Source organism: Homalodisca vitripennis, chromosome X, assembly GCF_021130785.1.
Source record: "Homalodisca vitripennis isolate AUS2020 chromosome X, UT_GWSS_2.1, whole genome shotgun sequence".
Taxonomy (NCBI): Eukaryota; Metazoa; Arthropoda; class Insecta; order Hemiptera; family Cicadellidae; genus Homalodisca; species Homalodisca vitripennis.
In genome coordinates this window covers 61,580,984-61,601,518 of record NC_060215.1, presented here as the reverse complement: position 1 = coordinate 61,601,518, position 20,535 = coordinate 61,580,984, and the positions used below count along the sequence as shown (strand labels likewise).

The window sequence follows — 20,535 nt, the reverse complement described above, 5'->3', positions numbered from 1 at the left end:
GCATGCGCCAACCAACAATGACCAACAGCTGTGTAGTTTGAGACTTCCTCTTCAGAATGCAGTTAGTCTCGTTTCTGTAAACAACATCGTTGTGTCGTAACCTTCATTTATATAAGTGTTATTATTTTGTTTTGCCAGAAAAATGGTTAGCGTAATAATAGAGCAACGAATTGTTATTAAATTTCATGTTAAACTTGGAAAAACCATTACCGAAACCTATAATTTACTAAAAGAAGTGTATGTCAGTGAATGTTTATCGCGGACTCGTGTTTTTGAATGGTTTAAGCGTTTTCAAGATAGTCGACAAGACGTGGAAGATGATTCGCGGCCAGGTCGTCCTTCAACATCAAAAACGGAAGACAATGTCGAAAAAGTTGTTAATTTGATTCGGTCTGACCGACGATTAAGCATTCGTGCAGTTGCTGAATCTGTAGGCATTGATAAAGAATGTGTACGGCAAATTTTACATGACAATTTGAACATGCAAAAAGTGTGTGCAAAAATGGTACCAAAAATTCTTACGATTGATCAACAAGCAGCTCGTAAAAATGTTTGTACTGACACTTTGAATGCCATTGAAAATGACCCAAATTTATTGGAAAGAATAATAACATGTGATGAATCGTGGTTTTTTACTTATGATACGGAAACGAAGCGCCAATCCATGCATTGGAAGACCTCAACTTCACCGAGAGCCAAAAAAGCAAGAATGAGCAAGTCAAAATTTAAAGCAATGATGATTGTTTTTTTCGACATTCGTGGGATTGTGTACCTTCACTGGGTTCCTGAAGGTCAAACAATTAATCAACATTACTATCTTGAGGTACTTAATAAACTACGTGAAAGAGTAAGAAAAAAACGACCCGAAATGTGAAAGGACAAATCATGGATTTTGCAACAAGACAATTTGCCAGCTCATTCCGCGTTATCTGTCAAGCGGTTCCTGACCAAGTACAGCATCCCAGTGTTAGAACATCCACCTTACTCGCCAGACCTAGCACCATGCGACTTATATCTTTTCCCTAAGGTGAAATCTGCATTGAAAGGTACGAGATTTGAATCTGTAGAAGCTGTTCAAGAAAAAGCAGCAAGACTCCTGAAAGAGTTGACAGAAGATGACTTTCAGCATTGTTTCCAACAATGGAAAATTCGCATGGAGCGTTGCAGGGATAGAGAAGGGGTGTATATTGAAGGTGATAATAAGTAATTATGTTTAAAATGAAAATAATTTTTTTTACAATATCAGTCCCGTTATTTAATAGCCATACCTCGTATTTCAAATTTATTACTTTCACATGACTAAGTTAATTTAAGTATTTATTGTTTTAATTATTATTATATTATAACAAATTACTTATTAAGTTTAATTCAGTGAGTAAAGAAGCAAGGTACAGGGAGTCAATGTTATCAGAATGGCTAGTATTGCGAAATTGCCATTTGGACACTACATACTGCACGGTGAATGTGGAATTGAGTATAGAAGTAGATGGTTAAGATGGATACATGCATAGAAGAATGGGAGGAAGATTGGTAAAGGAAGTATAGAGAGGAAATCAAACAGGAAGGATATCATGATAAAAATCCAAGGAACAATGGTAGAACCAAATAGAGGGATATAAGAAACTGGCAGGAGTGGAAGAGGATGCTGTCAACGGAGAGAGATGGAGGTGGCTACTTCATGAGGCTAAATACCACCTAGGGTGTATATATATATATATATATATATATATATATATATATATATATAGCCATGGAAGTAAGTAATGACAGTAAAACAAGAAAATATAAAGTATCTATGGTGTGAAGGGTTAATTCAGTGCAAATGTTGAATTAAACTTAATTTCACCTCTTAATAGTCAGTATCACATTCCAGACACTACGCTAAGTAAAAGGTGAAATGGAGCTTATCTCAACATTTCAATCAAATATTATTACTTACAGTAAAATTGGTTCCACTTTGCTTTGCTAGGATTGGAGGCATGTAATCAATAAGTTGTAAACCGAATGCGTTCTTGGTGTTAATTTTCTGAAACAAAGTTTTAAATTACAATACACTTAAACTAACATTTCAGATTCGTGTTCGGGTTCACATTCTTTATTGTACATATTCATGGACATCTGAACAAAAGTCGAAATATGTGTTTATGTTACAGGAAAAGTGTAATAGTAAGTGTCTGTAAATTATTCTTCATTTATTCTTTATTGAAGTGTTTACTCCAAGAATTCTGTCTCCACGTAGAATGATCTGTCTTTGAGCCATGTTGTCATTTTTCTACTCAAGTGTTGTCCATTTTCTTTCTTGAGATGGCTAGGCATATTATTTTAAAACAAGGCACCAAAACAAGGTTGGGTTTCTTTATCTTAAATGATGGGTTGGCAGTATAAAATTGGTTATTTTTCTAGTAATAAGTTGGTGTAAATCCTTATGCCTCTCTTGGTTACTCCTAACTACATGCAGAATGACTTCTCTTATGTACAGTGCCCACTACAGTCGGTATTTCTAATTCTTTAAAAGATTCTCAACAATTACTATCTTAATATTTCAGTCCTGCAAGGGTCTTAATTTCTTTTTTCTGTTGAATAAGAACTCTTTCCAGATTTGAGTTGGCTTCTACCCCATATTCCCAAGGTGGGATTAAAAAAAGTGCAAAATATGCAATTTAGCTGTTATACTCCCACTTTTTTGTTTAGTTTCATGTGATGATGTAAATTTCTAAGCTGAGATTTTTACACACCTGGTTAATATGAGGTTGCCAGATAAGGTTTTTATCTATCACAAGGGTACTTGGTGTTTTCTTCTACTTCAGATTGAATAGCCCATTGTCAATATCCTTTTTCCAGGCACTATAAACCATCTTCAGAATTTTCTCATTCAACACAAGGTCATTTTAGTAGCATTGGTATTTGGCAATATTATAATAGAATATATCTTTTTTACACATATTCTTGTAAAACCAAGCAAAGATGTTAAACATGTTAAATGTTAATGTTAAAATTAGTGTATTTGTCAGTATTTGTTAAAAGTTGTGTGTCCTCAATGAAAAACCTCTTCAATAGTATACATTGGAGGCTCCAGCAGTAAGTTTCTCAAGGAAGATTTGAGGATCTTCTCTGGTAATCCTCTTTGGGATTTGGTTAGAATGTTGAAAATCATCACTCCTCAATATAATGGATTCTCTCAAGTAGGCTGAAACGATGTTGATTTAGGAGGAAGTTGCTCCTGTGTCTGATGTAGGTATATTATGCCCAGCCCTTGCTTGCCCTGTTTTTATTGTAGAGGGTTATCTCTTGAATGTAGAGTCCTACAACAATCAGGATTCTCAGATCCTTGAAGGCTGCACGGCATCTATCAAATAGCATTGGTCCTTTTAGAGCTCTAATTGTCCTCTTCTCTATAACAAGCACCTTTTGAAGGTTTAAGATTGCCCTCCCTCTCCAGACTATCAACCCTTAAAGCACTAGTTTACATTTTTACCAAATGCTAAAGTTGTACATTTTTTTATTTTATAAATATTTATATTTTGGAATCTTCAGGTATATTACTGCAAGAAAAAAGTTAAAATATTTTTTATTCTTATGATAAAGATAATAATAATAGATATTTAAATGTATGCAATGTAGACTAAAATTAAAAATAATTGGAGCTATCCCGTCTGATTAACAAAATAATTATAAAAATTGGGTTAATATACTGGGTTTCCCACGAAGAGGTTTAAACGTTTGATTTTATATTACTTGCCTATTTATGCACCGGACATTTTAAATCTCTTTTCAATTAATAAAGTAGGTGTTAAAAATATTCTGTAAAAATTAAAGCTCCTTAACGATTGTAGAAACAAAATGGTGACATATTGAAAATTTTACCATTTTGCTTCCTATAACAATTCATTCCTTCAATTACCTTATTGCATTTTAGTTTTAAATAAGAGCTGTATAATTATGCTCATTGCTGAAAACAGCTGTTTGATTAAGGAATATTGCTTGTGCTATAAAAATATAACCTAACCTAATCATTACAGTTTTACTGATATTGAAGTTCGAGAAATGGTTTTTTATGTTGAACAAAAAGTGAAGTATTGTGCGTGAGCTATTGCTTTTAGCAACATTACAGAAGCAATTAGACAATTTCAGGTTGCCTACCCAGGAGTTGAACCACCTAGCAATCCAACAATAACTAAGTGGAAAAATCTAAGCGGAAAAAATGTCGTAAAAAGTACTCTAGAAGATCAAATGAGGAAAGAGAAGTACTAGTATGTGCATCAATGCTCTGCTCTACATGTAAACCAAAATTATTAAGGAAGGTTGAACTTGAAACTGGTGATCCAAAGTCTTCAGTACAGAGATTATTAATTAAGGAGTTAGAATTAAAAATTAATAAGGAAAGAAAAAATTAAATTTTACAAAAGTCACCTAGTCCATAATCTTCTTGAAGACAGGAGAGTGGAATTTTGTTCTCATATCACCGAGTTTCATGAGCTAGATCCTAATTGGCATACTCAAATTGTTTTTTCAGACGAGTCCACTTTCTACCGCAATGGTGCTGTAAATAGGCATAAATTTAATTATTACAACACCGGTAATCCACTCATTCTTGAACAGAAAATACTGTTTTTAAAGTTTAGTTTTTCAAAATGCCACCATTTTGTTTCAACAATTGCTAGAGCTGAAATTTTCACAGAATATTTTTAAAACCTATTTAATGAATTGTGTAGAGTTTGAAAATATTCTGTGCATAAATGGGCAAGTAATATAAAATCAAACGTTTTAACCTCTTCGTGGACACCCGGTATTAGTTTACTATCCAAATATTATATCTGGGTTATATGGGAAACCACTGAACATTGTAAACTAAAATCTACTTTGGTTGATAAACTTAGATGTGATAAACATTCAACTGGGAGGAGGATGAGTTTTATCTGGTTTTGTTTGGCTAAATTTTCCATTATTTACATTACACAAAATAAAACACTATTCAACACATTAATAATCACAAACTATTAACTACAACTTGGTTAATAAACAAAGAAAGTTAAATAAGTAACCCTATTAGCACATCGGGAATAATAAAAAATGAACAGCTGTTGCTGTGTGTCTTTCTATGAATCAGTAATCGTTATAAACAGCAGTGAAAATCCACTCTGTTAAGTCCAAACTATAGAAATGAACGTCTAACTGCTCTCTGTTGGATTCGTTTTAGGGATCAACTCAGCCATTTATATGAGCACTAGCTATGCTTGAAGGGTTAAGTCATATCTCAAATGAGATATGACAGAGTTGGTTTATATGGAGTTCCCAAGAAATGTTTTGGTCCAAAGTTAGTTCTAGGTATTTTCCTGATTCTATTATAATTACTTCTGAGAGGCCATGGTAATGGTTTTGTGTTCTGGTGAAAATTAGTTAAATTGGATTTTGTATTCATATAAAACCAAATCATTGATTCACTAAGTAACTCTAATTTAGTGACTATGGAAGACAAGATTACAAAACTGGAAAATGAAAACAAAGTGTTACTGGATCCTAACACAATTTTAACATAATTGTTGAAGGAAGCGGAGCTACAACTGGTGAGAAAAAGAGAACTCCAGTGTACTGTGATGCAAAATTTTGAATATCAAGACAGAGAAAAATAATTTACTTTAAACATTCTTGAAAAGGAAATAACAAATCTTAACTTAATAATAAAAGAACTGAAGAAACTAAATATAAGAACAAAACAAAAACACTATTAAACAACTCTGAAACTCAAACATGTTAACACAAAATCAACCTCTCGAACCATTTATCTAATTTTACTTAACATAAAAATTCCCTTGGATACTATTTTACCTATTTAATCAATTTGATATTTTCAGTTCAGAGACAAGATTCTATCTCAATTCTAAGAAATGTAACTTCAGACAGATTATGTTTATGTTTAAAAGAAAACTGTATATCTTAGTTATGATTTAATTCACTGTCAACCTATTGGCCAAATAGTACACTTCAAGGGTGCAAAATGCCCATGGGACTCCAATGCATGGTGGTAAACCACCCCTTTGAATTTTTAATTGGGATTTTTTGGGCATTTATGGCTATTATCTGTGATGTATAGTCTAAAAGGCCTGTTTAAACTTATTTCCTATAGCTTAGTATCCATTCAATTATCCAGTCTATTGATGTTGATGTGGTTGGAGTAATTCTTGTTGCCGTAAGTCTGTGTCTTGTAATGTTGTAGCATGCTAGTAAAACGTGATTTTTTTTATTGTTCATTAAATTAAAATTGAATTAAAAACACATTACAAATAAATATAAGCATATACTTTAGTAAAGTTTTAAATTAAGTATTAACATCTAAAAGAAACAAAATTATGTTACTTACATTTTCTGTATTCAGCTGAACACAGCGTGACACATGCTCTTGCATTTCTAGTGTTGAAACTACAGGGCTATGTGTTGATGGTATCTCTGTTGTTGGGGTAGATGTACTAGGAGCATTTGTTAGCTCACTTAAAGCTTTTTCTTGGTCAATAAGTTCACTCTCATCGTCATTCTGTACACAAAAAGCTATATATAATATATTTGTCTAATGATATCAACTCAAACTAACTATAATAATATTCATAATCTAAAGTAAGGTATAAAGCTGGTTTTTAATAAATCACATTTGTATTGTAAATAGAACTTTAGGCTATATTGATCTACATAACCCCTTTGGGATCAGAACTTCGTCGGGTAACATAAACGTTGATTAAAACAAAATTTTCACTCTAAAATCTTTACACCATTAAAAATATAATAATATAGCCTAGATTATTCATGAAGAAGCTATTTTGAACTACCTAAGGAAATAGGGCCAAAGCAGCTGAAGCAATGCTCACAGGTATAGCTATAACTCTATTAGATCATGCTTTTTTCCACTATTTTGAGGAGCATTAATAAAAAGAATAGTCTGCTACAGAACCTACTCTTGGATCAAAACATTTAGACACCCAATTTTGAAAGTTAACCCACAAACTAAATAGCAGAGTTTCAATAATGTGAGTTATGTTAAAATTTAGCTCGATTATTTTTGAGTTTAGATATTTTTGGCACTTTTCAACCAAACTGCAACTGTGAAAACGGGTCAGTGCAATAGTCCTTGACATTCTGGCGTTTTTGGTATTCGAACATGCAGATGCTAGCCACAGTGAATTAACTAAACCTGCTTAATTAAATCAGTGTTAAAAATGTATGGTATAATAGTGGTTTACAAAATTCTACACTCAACATAATGACTGTAAGAGCTCAATTTAATAAGACCGGTTTTTAGAACGGCACAGTGTGTAGTAAAAAATAAAAGTTAAGATGGTAATTAATTAACAATGTTTTTCATATCACTCTGATAGATAAAAATTTAGTCTTTATCGGATCACAACTCAATTTGAATGTAACTCATGTTTTTGTAATCTACAGGTTATTTTGTGGTTAACTATCAAACTCTGATATATTAACTTTATGATTTGAGAGTAGGTTTAGAAACCAGAATCTGGTAGTTCACAAAGTTTGAGAAAACCACAAGCAAAACTATTAAAAATCCTAAAAACAAAAGAACCATATTCCCATGCTAACAGAAATGTAAATAAACTAGATCCTTGGTATGTAAAGATCATCACAATTGATATAAATTTGATCAAATTAACAAGTAAAGATATATATATTTCTGTAAGTTTTTACACTATTTTTAACACTCAGTGTTTTTCCCTATCTTTCTGGTTTGGCTTAATTAGTCCAGAATCCATTCAACATAAATTGATAAGAAATTGACACTTGATAAGTACAATAATTACTTACCAAGGGAAGGTCTGGTAGTACAATGTCCATAGAAAGATTTCTGAACGACCTTTTCCCACTACTTTTTGATACAATTACTTTAGAGTCTTGTAATTCTGAATTTTCAGTGTCTTTGGGCATTCCATCATCCAAAGGAAATATGTCATCATCCCTACTGAGTTGATTCATTGATGGCTGTTCACACTCATCAGAATCCATCTTGTTACTGATGGTAGTTGGATTACTTTTTTTTGGCATGTCTGCAGATGTAAAGTTTTTTTGTGCCTCACTCAAAAATTAGTGAGAAAGCTGAAACAACACAAAAAACTTATTTATTTTCATAAATTTATATTTGCATTTTAAATTAAAGTATTTATTTGTAAAAAGCAGATAAGTGATCATGCAGTAAGTAAGACCAAAGAGCATACTGATTCAGTTTCTGAGAATCAGAAAATGGTTTATAAAAGTCAGAAATGTAGGCGATGACCCCAATAGATGGAAGAAATGACCTGATAATAAAGCATTCCGTACTGGCTGTATTAAGCACCACACCATTACAGAAAAGTAAAGTAAAATCCCAAAAAGTTCATCAGTATGGAATGAACACAAATAAGACACAGACCAAGTAAGGTATTTGCAGCTTGACCTTCTAACTTGTTACGATGGTAACTCAATATACGAGGTATGGCTATTAAATAACGGGACTGGCGCTGCAGTGGAACGAGTGCGCATGCGCCAACCAACAATGACCAACAGCTGTGTAGTTTGAGACTTCCTCTTCAGAATGCAGTTAGTCTCGTTTCTGTAAACAACATCGTTGTGTCGTAACCTTCATTTATGTAAGTGTTATTATTTTGTTTTGCCAGAAAAATGGTTAGCGTAATAATAGAGCAACGAATTGTTATTAAATTTCATGTTAAACTTGGAAAAACCGCTACCGAAACCTATAATTTACTAAAAGAAGTGTATGTCAGTGAATGTTTATCGCGGACTCGTGTTTTTGAATGGTTTAAGCGTTTTCAAGATGGTCGACAAGACGTGGAAGATGATTCGCGGCCAGGTCGTCCTTCAACATCAAAAACGGAAGACAATGTCGAAAAAGTTGTTAATTTGATTCGGTCTGACCGACGATTAAGCATTCGTGCAGTTGCTGAATCTGTAGGCATTGATAAAGAATGTGTACGGCAAATTTTACATGACAATTTGAACATGCAAAAAGTGTGTGCAAAAATGGTACCAAAAATTCTTACGATTGATCAACAAGCAGCTCGTAAAAATGTTTGTACTGACACTTTGAATGCCATTGAAAATGACCCAAATTTATTGGAAAGAATAATAACTGTGATGAATCGTGGTTTTTTACTTATGATCCGGAAACGAAGCGCCAATCCATGCATTGGAAGACCTCAACTTCACCGAGAGCCAAAAAAGCAAGAATGAGCAAGTCAAAATTTAAAGCAATGATGATTGTTTTTTTCGACATTCGTGGGATTGTGTACCTTTACTGGGTCCCTGAAGGTCAAACAATTAATCAACATTACTATCTTGAGGTACTTAATAAACTACGTGAAAGAGTAAGAAAAAAAAACGACCCGAAATGTGGAAGGACAAATCATGGATTTTGCACCAAGACAATGCGCCAGCTCATTCCGCGTTATCTGTCAAGCGATTCCTGACCAAGTACAGCATCCCAGTGTTAGACATCCACCTTACTCGCCAGACCTAGCACCATGCGACTTATATCTTTTCCCTAAGGTGAAATCTGCATTGAAAGGTACGAGATTTGAATCAGTAGAAGCTGTTCAAGATAAAGCGGCAAGACTCCTGAAAGAGTTGACAGAAGATGACTTTCAGCATTGTTTCCAACAACGGAAAATTCGCATGGAGCGTTGCAGGGATAGAGAAGGGGTGTATATTGAAGGTGATAATAAGTAATTATGTTTAAAATGAAAATAAATTTGTTTACAATATCAGTCCCGTTATTTAATAGCCATACCTCGTACATTGTATACGTAGTGTTAACCATTAGACCCTTATTACACTAAATCACCATTCATAACACTAGTATTTGCACCATTGGTTGTGTAGTTAGCCTCTGGTGGCACAGCCAAACTATTATATAGAAAATGACAGTGCCAAAATGTGTCATGTTTATGTTGTATGTAAGAGACATTTTATTTGGTGTTTCTACAATAACAAAAAAAAAAAAATATATATATATATACAGGGTGAGTGGCTCTTGGTGTGACAAAATTTTTTGGGTTATAATGCAATGTAAATATGATACAATGGCGGTTATAAAAAGTCTAACTCCAAAAATTAGGCCTGAAATGAATTATTTTCTGTTTTTCTAAAAAACCCTGTTTTTTTTGTACGTAAATCTCATATTTCTCAGCAACGGATAGACATATGTGAACAAACTACATAATTTTTAGATTCTCCGTTAAATTTTAAATTTGAAAAAGTTATCGGTTCAAACGGTAAGAAAAGAAAATTAAGCTTCATGTTGATTCAAATGGCAAAGTTGCTAAGTTTCAGAAAAACTGAAATATCATTGAACCCCATCTTTTTACCACACCCTGTACACAAGAATGTGTCAAGTGATATTAAAAACTTTGCCATTTAATAGGCTTTAAATTGGTAAGCCATATGACCATAGTTAAGTATTCGGTTACTTACTTTATTGGTTTGAATATTAAAAAACATGCAAGCTACAAAAAGATTAAAACAATTTAATAACAACTGCACTTAAATTTTATGATTTATAAAACTGCCTCACAAAACAAGGTATGCCATACCAACTATTTAGGTGTTTTGCTATTTAAAAAAATCAGTATAGGATAAAATTTAACACTGGGTAGTCATAGGACGGTAAACATAATTTTTGAGTATTAGTAAAGATATTTAATAATGGAACTTTAATCAATTCTCAATAAGGTAAATGAAAATTAGAATACCTCATGAACACAAAACATTAAAAGTAAAATCATTGCAGTTCATTCTCAAAATGGCGACCTTCTTTTCTCACACAAGCTCTTGCTCGCTTTCTCATTGCTCCTACGGTCATTTTAAAATACAGTTTTTCCCGAAGCCTTTGAACAGCCAGACCAATTCTGCCTTGTAATTCTTCTTCTGAGTTTACTGGGGTGGAATAAACTTCCTGCTTAAAAAACCCCACACAAAAAAGTCCATAGGTGTAATGTCGGGAGATCGGGCAGGCCATGCGACAGTTCCCCCACGTCCAATCCACTCGGGATAGTTTTCAGTCAGCCATTGACGTACTGTTGCATTAAAATGTGGAGGGGCTCCATCCTGCTGGAATATAAGCTCGTCTCTTTCAACATTGTTCAAACCATCTAGAAGGTTAGGTAGGTCGTATTGCAAAAAATCGAAGTAGTTTGTTCCATTTACAGTTCCATCAAATATGTGAGGGCCAATCAATTGGTCGCCTAAGACTCGACACCAAACACTAATACTAAAACGCGTTTGAAAGGATGAGAGGATTGTTCCGTTGTCCGGTGTGGGTGATCTGTACTCTAGGAGCATAATCAGTTGCTTTAAGACCTTGAACAGGCGTAATAGGTATGGATGGAACTTATTCTTATGCAAAATGTCCAAAACCTTCCATTGTGATACACCTACGTCTCTAGCAAGTTGTCTACTACTATCATTCCGAACTGAATTTACTTCATCTAATCCTACATCATGAACAATGTGTCCTACTTCGTTAGGTCTTTTGTGAACTGTACCTCCCTCCACAAGACGTTGATGGAGTCTTGAGAACACAGAATGACTGGGAAGTCGGCGATCAGGGTAGCGAGCTTGATACTCTCTTTGGGCAGCACGCGCATTTCCATCACAAAACCCGTAAATAAAGTGCATATCATCGTATTCTCGAGTAGTGAACTCCATGGCAGCTTACACTTGACTAAATTGAGCAGAAAAACAGTTTATTGGAGGTAGAAGTAATTCATGTGGACACTGATCTTATAAAACAAGATAAGGAATGAATGTACAATAATACTGGTGAAAGTGATAAGATAAGAAATTAAAACATTGATAAAGGATGTGACCATTAATCCGTAACTAGCATCCACAAATTATTTTAAACTGCTTTAATTTTTTGTAATCTTCAATTCCTTGTTTTATGAGGCAATTTTATAAAACATAAAAATTCAATACAGTTGTTATTAAATTGTTTTAATCTTTTTTTAGCTTGCATGTTTTTTTAATATTCAAACCAATAAAAGTAGGTAACCGAATACTTAACTATGGTCATATGGCTTACCAATTTAAAGCCTATTAAATGGCAAAGTTTTTAATATCACTTGACACATTCTTGTGTACAGGGTGTGGTAAAAAGATGGGGTTCAATGATATTTCAGTTTTTCTGAAACTTAGCAACTTTGCCATTTGAATCAACATGAAGCTTAATTTTCTTTTCTTACCGTTTGAACCGATAACTTTTTCAAATTGAAAATTTAACGGAGAATCTAAAAATTATGTAGTTTGTTCACATATGTCTATCCGTTGCTGAGAAATATGAGATTTACGTACAAAAACACGGTTTTTTTTAGACAAAATGTAAATAATTCATTTTAGACCAAATTTTTGGAGTTAGACTTTTTTATAACCGCCATTGTATCACACTTACATTGCGTTATAACGCAAAAAATTTTGTCACACCAAGAGCCACTCACCCTGTATATATATATATATATATATATATATATATATATATATATATATATATATATATATATATATTTAGCTTTATGTATAAAAAGATACTGTGCAGAGTATGTTTGGTCAAGACTATATTAGTAAAATAAACAATATCCTGCTGTCAAACAATAAAGTTACACAACAAATTCAAGACATGTCAGACCATATTGAAGAAAGGGTAATTTAATCAACAATAAAAAAGCCCACTTTTCTCAATTCAAGTTGATGAAAGTACATACATTGCTTCCCTAGCGATTTTACTTATAACTGCAAGTTAAATTAATATCCAAAAAGAAATTTAAGAACATTTATTGCTTTCTTATGCAACAAACTAAATGAGAAGGTATCTAATGCAATTTATGGTTATGGTGAAAAATCTGTTTTGGGAAAAAGATATAGATTTAGCTAAATTGTGTGACATATGTACAGATGGAGGACAATCCATGTCTGGCTGGTAGGTAGACTTTCTTGGGTATATGCAAGAGATTGCTCCCCATGCAGCATAGAGCCATTACTGCATCCACAGGCAGAACCTAGCTTCCAGAAAGTTGCCATACTCATTAAAAGAAGTAATTAATGATACTGTAAAAGTTGTATAAACTTTGTAAAAGCAAACTCAACAAACTCCAGATTATTTAAAAATCTTTGTGATGATATGGGTAGTATTTACTCAACACTGCTTTCACAAACGGAAGTCTGGTGGCTATCTCATGGAAAAGTCCTCACACAATTATTTCAGTTGAGGCATGCATTACAAGTATTTTTTGAAGAACACTTTTTCATTTGACTTCAAAGTCTTACGACAGTAACTGGCACATTTTTTCAGAAATAAATTAACTTAACTTGGGACCAAAGAACAGCTCCATTACAGTATTTAAAGTTGTAAATAAAATTTAGTCCGTGTTGGAAAAATTGATTTCTGGAAATTCTGTATTGAAAACATACAGGCTGAGGGTTTTGAAACATTTCTTAACAGAAACAAACTTTAAGACCTCTCACAGGAAGTATTTTCCTAAACAAAGTGAGGGAGAATACTGGATTCCAGATACTTTCAGTGAAGAAAACTTTCAGATTGCTGCCCTGTCCATTCCCGAAATACAAAAACTCACTGAACTTTCAACATATTTTGCGTTGAAGTCAAATTTCAAGTTTAATTCCCTTGGACATTTCTGGACAAGTATTAATGATGAATATGGACCTCTGACTAATAAAGTGCTTCAAGTTTTAGTACCATTTACTAATACTGAACTAGTAGAGATTGCTGAACTTGATTTCAATATGCTAAGAGCAGCAAAAAGGGCTCAAAGGTCACATTAAAAACAGAATTGTCATTAGTTACCAGACTAATAAAAAAGTTCCTGTCAATTTTATAATGTTTTTTTGTCTTTGAAATTTATAGCAACTATTATGATTGGGAAATACTATATTTTTTCTTTAATTTATTATTGTTATTAATTATATTAGGATGTTACTTTAACACTGAAACTTGAAACATACTACTATTGATTGGTTTCAATAAAATACAAGTTAAAAATGCTTGTCTTAAAATTATTTTTTTCAGTTAAATGATTTCATCTTCATTTGTGTAAGTAAATCAAATGTAAAATTTTAAGTTATTTAATTAAGTATTTTTTTTTTACTTTTTATTAAAACTGAATATATATTTAAAGCATAAAAATAATCTTAAAATAAATATTATCTTGTGTGTGTGTGTTTTATTAGCATAAAGCTTATAGTAAGAGGCGTCATTATACTATCCTATACTGATGATTTGATGCATGAATTCGGATAGAGAAGCTAAAACATGAAGTATCTACAATGAATTTAATTGGAGGAAGAGATCTCTTGTTATTCTTCATATTAGAAGCAATATATTTTTCTACTGCAATCTCGAATTACGTTTCCTTAAATAATAATATTGAAATTCAGTGCCTCCATTCACAAAAGCTCTGTAAACATGTTTTTTGAGAGGATCCAAGTAGAAATCAAATGATCACCATTTGTGACAAATTCTACACATAAGGCCTACTTGTAGTCGACTGTAATATTTCAGCAAATTGCTGATGATATTGAGGATAGTTTATTACTCTCCTATATAATGAACCTAACATCATTGTGGTAAGCTAATACTCGTTTGTGATGATAAAAATCAGTATTTTTTGACGTGACAACTTCTTAAATTAGGTTGCGGCTCGGAGTCACTCATAAAAAAGTGTAACGCCCGGTAACGTTACGATGCCCGTCCAGTGGGTCCGCCGCACGGGATAAAGCAGATAACTGTGGGTCCGCCGCACGGGATAAAGCAGATAACTGTGGGTCCGCCGCACGGGATAAAGCAGATAACTGTGGGTCCGCCGCACGGGATAAAGCAGATAACTATGTTTATTCGTGAATATGTGGAGTGCTTAGATTCGTCATTTACAACAACTACAACAATAAAGGTAAATAATTGTACACTGATATTTCATTATCGTAAACTATGATTGATTGATTAATTGTTAGATTGACACAAAAGTTAAGAAACTGAGTTTATAGGTTATGTCATACTATTGACAAATGTTGATAGTGTTAAGTAAATTATTAGTTTAAATCACTCTGCAATCAATCGTAATTCAGTCGATTGAGAAGAAACAGCGCGTATTGCTAGTCAAACATTTAAAATAACAAATTATAACCTCTAACCTGTCATAACAGTGCGACCAAACAAACGAACTAAACCGACCAATCACCACGCGCGGAGTTAGAATTTAACTGTGTTTAGCAAGAATTTCAAATTCCAATTTTAGTAAATGTTTTATTCAACTTTACCATTTACAATAACAAATTTTAATTAATTTCAAATTATGTACAATGTTTTAGTAAACAAAATATATTTCTATAGTTAAAATTTGTGCAATTCTTATTTTCATTCAATTCCTTGTTCCTATTGTGCAATTTAATAATATTCATATCAATAAATATTCTACCGAGAAAAAGACGTTGTCACGTAAAATCTTCGCCCGTAAAACCGACTTTACAGGCAACCATAATTTTTTTATTCTTTCCATATTTGTCGTTAACTATAACTAAGCTAAGGAAATCAATTTTTTATTACACTGCTTAATGGAACACTTCGTCTTCAGTGAATTGTAGACAAATCCTCGATTTCGAGTATGTAAACTATGTGCACTCGCGTACAAATCTACTGCTGGAACCTCTTGTTTATTTTGGTAGGTTCTGTACACGAGTTTCTTGTACTGTCAGTACATCAATCTTATGAGATTTCTCCAGTGAAATTCACATGTTCTATCCTTATTTATTATTGGGGCAACAAATCTCGACAGTTCCGTATCTTGTTCAGCATAGTCCCACTATGTCACCCACTATTACTGCATGGGTGTACTCCCCTCCCCCCTAGAAATGCAATAATACCGTAAAGCGCAGAGTACAGGATTTTTAAATTAGGCCAAAGTATTAATACTTACTATGATGTAATCGGTTCTCGGTTTGGTTTATTTTTTACATTTCGTAGTCTAAATCTTTTGAAAAAATGTCTCAGGAGGCAGGAAACTTAAAAGTGGTAGTTTTATCTATTTTGAAATGAGGCTTGTGGTTAAATGGCTGAAGATAATAACAAGTGTTTTTATAGTTTGCTACTCTCATACTGTATGATTAAAAAATGAAACGTTTTAATAATTTAAGAAAGTAAAGTAATTTCCGATGACCATTACAAAATTGAAATTGCAATTACATAATGTCATTTCCTAAGAATAAAAGTAACAATAAATTTTATTCTTACAGTAAAATTTTTAATCCCTCTTATCTTCAGCCATTTTCCATTTCCTTGATTATAAAATTGCACAAAGAGAACAGGCTAAATTTTCACAATTTCTTTTGGAGTGGTACAAAAATTCGTAAACTGTCCTCGGGACAGGTATCTTAAAGGACTAATATTACAAAGAAATAACTCCACAAAAAAAGTGATCGCACCATATATATCAGGACGTGCTATAATTGTTCATATAAATAATTGTACTATATTTATTTGCTTGACGTATTACACGGACAAGATTAAAAGCTCTGCAAAAATGACTGCTATAGTTGTGTGAAGCCCTTAAACCTAAAATTAGAGGTTATATTAAATGCGTGAAATCTGTTTGATTGGTTTCACATAAAAACTAGTATATTCCCTGATTATTTTGAGGAATATTTTATGATTGAGTTTATGTACATATGGTATGAAAATAATTTTTGTAATTGGAGCATTATGCAAACGGACGCTAATGAGGTGCACTGATGGGCGGTCATGAGAAGTTTTGGAACAATGCTACGTGTGGCACGGCGGGTATAGGCCAGGTTTCTTGTCGAGCTGACTCCTCGTTTACGTATTCTAAATATAATACACAAGCACATGTGTATGTCTATCCAGACTTGCAGACCTATGCATACAAATTCTAACAGCTCTTAAAAGACCTCGAAACGCAATGTTCCACAAATTTATAGCTTTTACTATTTAACTTATGAAAACTAAATCGTACGCAATTTTCCATGTTAAGAGCAGTAATAACTCGTTTATTGTGGTGTATGAAAAACACAAGGGTTTTATAGTAAACATCCAAATTGATATTATAAGAAAATCACAGACCTGTCACTTGTGTTGATAGTGAAAAATACCATAGACAGCGTCATGAAAATCAGAATACGATCTGAAAAAAAAGAATCTCGTTAAACAACCTACTCCTTTAATGAAGTACTTGTCAATGAACTCACACAACGTTTAAAATACGGGTTCTTGAAGGAATTGATTCACAACACCTGAAACTATATTTCATTTAGTTTATTGCGGATGCAGACAGGGGTGTCAATTAAGTCATCAACGACCAGGGGAGGCGGGCGGAAGGGGTGCAGCAGCTTTTGACTCATTATGTATCAATCTGAAAATTTCTCTGGTGTTTTCAACGTATTCACTGTTTGGAACTGCAGAAATAAATAGCTGCAGTTTGGAACAATTATTTATATTTTGCTTTTAAAGCAAACAGTCTCAAGATTATTTCCTCCCAGAATATCTATATAATAATACTGCTTGCCAAATGAGGATGTACTAACCTAAAATGTTTTAGTTTTAGAATGGTGGACATTAGGGCCTATTTAAATTATTATTGTAACAACAGAAAATATTTTGTTAGTAAAATTTAAGATCAGTTAAGTGGCTGAAATTTCGGTTACAAGCCTTAAAATAGAATAAGATGTTTTTACTTGTATATTTTAAGAAATCATGCTTTTATCTTTCTCCAAAATACATCAAAATCTGCCTGCCATATGATGGTTGTTTATTGAATCAAATTTAATTTTATTCCGTGGCTTATGTCTTAAAGTTGATTTAGAAACATTGAAATAATTTAATTAATTTTTAATTTAATTTTGGAACTTTTACTAAGATCTTATTTCTGTGATATGCTACCAGCGGGTGGTTTAGAATTGTTTGTATAAAATTTATAACTTAGACAAACAACTGAACTAACTTTGGTAACTTTAGAGCGTTTGGGTTGTTGAACCATATACAAGTTTTCTTGTTCAATATAGAGATTTTTCGTTTTACCCTGACCATTCAGATGAAGGAAATCAATTTAAAAATATCCCTTTATTATAAACTTAAACAAAAAGGAGAAGAGTAGTTTGTGGAGCTCTCAATCTTTTGTAAAGCAGTGATTTGTCATGTATTTAGTTTAATATAAACAGGTTGGATGATAAAGATAACCATGTCATCATAGTAAACTGTTTAGATATTAACATACCGATATGAAAAGTTTTCACTCCCACTGTCTAGTACTGACCTAGATATTGAACTGAAATATTTAGCTAAAACTTTCACAAATAACGTTTTAACATTTATTTATTTGAAATGGCTTCAATAAGCTATGGGAAATGTGCTTTAAGAGTGAATTATTGTTCGTATTGTGTTTTTCAAACTGTTACTCGAATAAAGTAAGTCAACTTACTTATGCTGTAAACATTTCTATACATATATTTAAACAGAACACACATGTTAGTATTCGAAGAGATATTAAAGTGAAGAAGATAGTGTTATAAATATGTACAGAGTTGTACAAAAGTCCTGAGATGGCTTGACAATTCTTTAGCGGTTAAAAAAAAATTTAACTCTCCATTTAAACTAGTTTCTTCTATCACCGACTTTTCATCTTCTCAAGGAGCCAGTACTTAAGAATTCGGTATAAAATCTATAATTTAAGCAAAATTTGAGTAGCATATAATTTTGAAGGCCCTCGAAAACTAAAGTGTTGAAAATAAAATCTGAACAACCCATAAAAATAGAGGCTATTTAAGGTTTTTAACATTCCAAACAAAATATAATGCAAACATGAGGTTAAGAGAAAAATGTATAAAGAAATGCCTACGATAAATACATATAATAAATTGATTGGTAAAAATAAAGGTTACATATTTGGGTTATAATTTTTTTTTTAAACTGTAATAAAAGGGTACGAGATAGAAAAAAACTTTTGGAAACGCTGTTCTATAGCATAATATTCTTGAGTTTTATCAAACACCAATTTATGTTGGTTGTAGTGGTGGAGGCGTGGGCAAGGAGTCTAGCTGATGATACTGGGTGATAGAGAAAAGGTCATTCTACTCGATATTCTTCAAATAGTGCGGGTCGCGTATGAAGGAAGCCTGCCACAACAGTATAACACAAAGCAGGAGTGCACAGAGTTTAAATATTTATAATAATTTTCAAAATTATAAGCTCTATTTAGTCATATTAAGTAATTAGTAAGCAATATTAATCCAGCAAAGGAAGAACTGAAATTTTTTAATTTTTTTACTGAAATTTTACACTTTTTATAAATTATTATTAAACTTAGTTTTAGCATGTTTTAATTTTCTTGGTGTGTCATATATTACGGGAGCAAAGCTCCAACCTTATGTAATTTAAAATGACAAATGTTTAAAATAATGATTTGATTTATGATCTTATACACCTTACATTGAGAATTTTATAATTGATTTATCCTTCTAGATGTATAAGTGGTTTCATCTATTAAAAGAAACAAACTATTAAGTAGAGAGTAAGATTTATAATACCTTTCAATTATTATAAATAGCTTATTATAACAATCTCAATCCTTTATAAAAATTATATTTGATGCAAAATTTCTATTATTTGTATTTTAGTTAAGAAATAAATGAACTAAAATAATAATTAATTAGAATATAAATAACTTATTTTAATTCATACAAGACTCACTTCCTAAGTTTTCATTGTTTTCTCTCTTAGCTTTATAACGAGCAGCTCATTTTAGATTTAAAACTCTTCGTTTTATTATTTCCCAAATTTAATAAGATAACTCAAATTACTCCAAAGTAAATGTCTTGCGCATAGGGGGAGGGAGGAGCAAGAGCTCGACCACACCTACCGCCACCCCCTCTTTCACTGCTCGATCTATTTCCTTTACAAGACACAAGTGGGAACTGAGTGCTTTGCTTCCTTGCATTGGTGTTTTGGAGCATTACGCTATATTTTGTTATTCTAAGAATAGTCAATCGCATCTATTTAATACGTTAATACAATTAAGAAGTATTTTAATAAATGTTAATTGTTAACAGCTGTTGTTATTATTACTCGGTTTGTAATTATGTAACATATAACCTACGAGTGGTAAAGGAGGAGTGGTTGGTAAGGAATATGGAGGGGGAAGAGAGCCCGCGCTATTTCTCCCTCTCCACATCTCTCTCTCACTCCCCCCCCCCCCCCCGCGCTGTTCACTTAACAGGTTGCTTTCAAAGCGGCTCATCTATAGTTTGTTAAGTAAACGATGAATGAATGTTTGTAAATCATCAACAAAAAGATTAATATTTAGAATAACTTAAGATTGAAATAATATTGTAAAGTGAGAATATATGGGGACCAAGGGCAAGACCCATGTGGAACTCTCCTCGTAACAGTTTTCCAGTTAAATATTTGATCTCCTTGCTTCACATATTGTTTCTGACCCATAAGATATCGTGTCCACCACGGCCTTC

General features: G+C 32.6%; 1 protein-coding gene across 7 annotated transcripts in view; it reads right to left on the bottom strand.

The window, feature by feature from the left end:
• LOC124369058 (condensin complex subunit 2-like) overlaps positions 1-20,535 on the bottom strand; it is a 122,751-nt gene that overhangs the window by 90,474 nt on the left and 11,742 nt on the right. For 4 of the 7 annotated variants that reach the window (XM_046826767.1, XM_046826761.1, XM_046826768.1 and 1 more), the window contains exons 2-5: positions 17,138-17,198; positions 7,810-8,097; positions 6,359-6,529; positions 1,940-2,026 (exon numbers count right to left, since the gene is read on the bottom strand). In XM_046826767.1, coding sequence (XP_046682723.1) covers positions 1,940-2,026; positions 6,359-6,529; positions 7,810-8,046 — 495 coding nt within the window. In that variant the 5' untranslated portion in view covers positions 8,047-8,097; positions 17,138-17,198. The remainder of the gene's footprint in view (positions 1-1,939; positions 2,027-6,358; positions 6,530-7,809; positions 8,098-17,137; positions 17,199-20,535) is intronic. The other 3 variants (XM_046826765.1, XM_046826762.1, XM_046826766.1) reach the window with 1 other exon arrangement.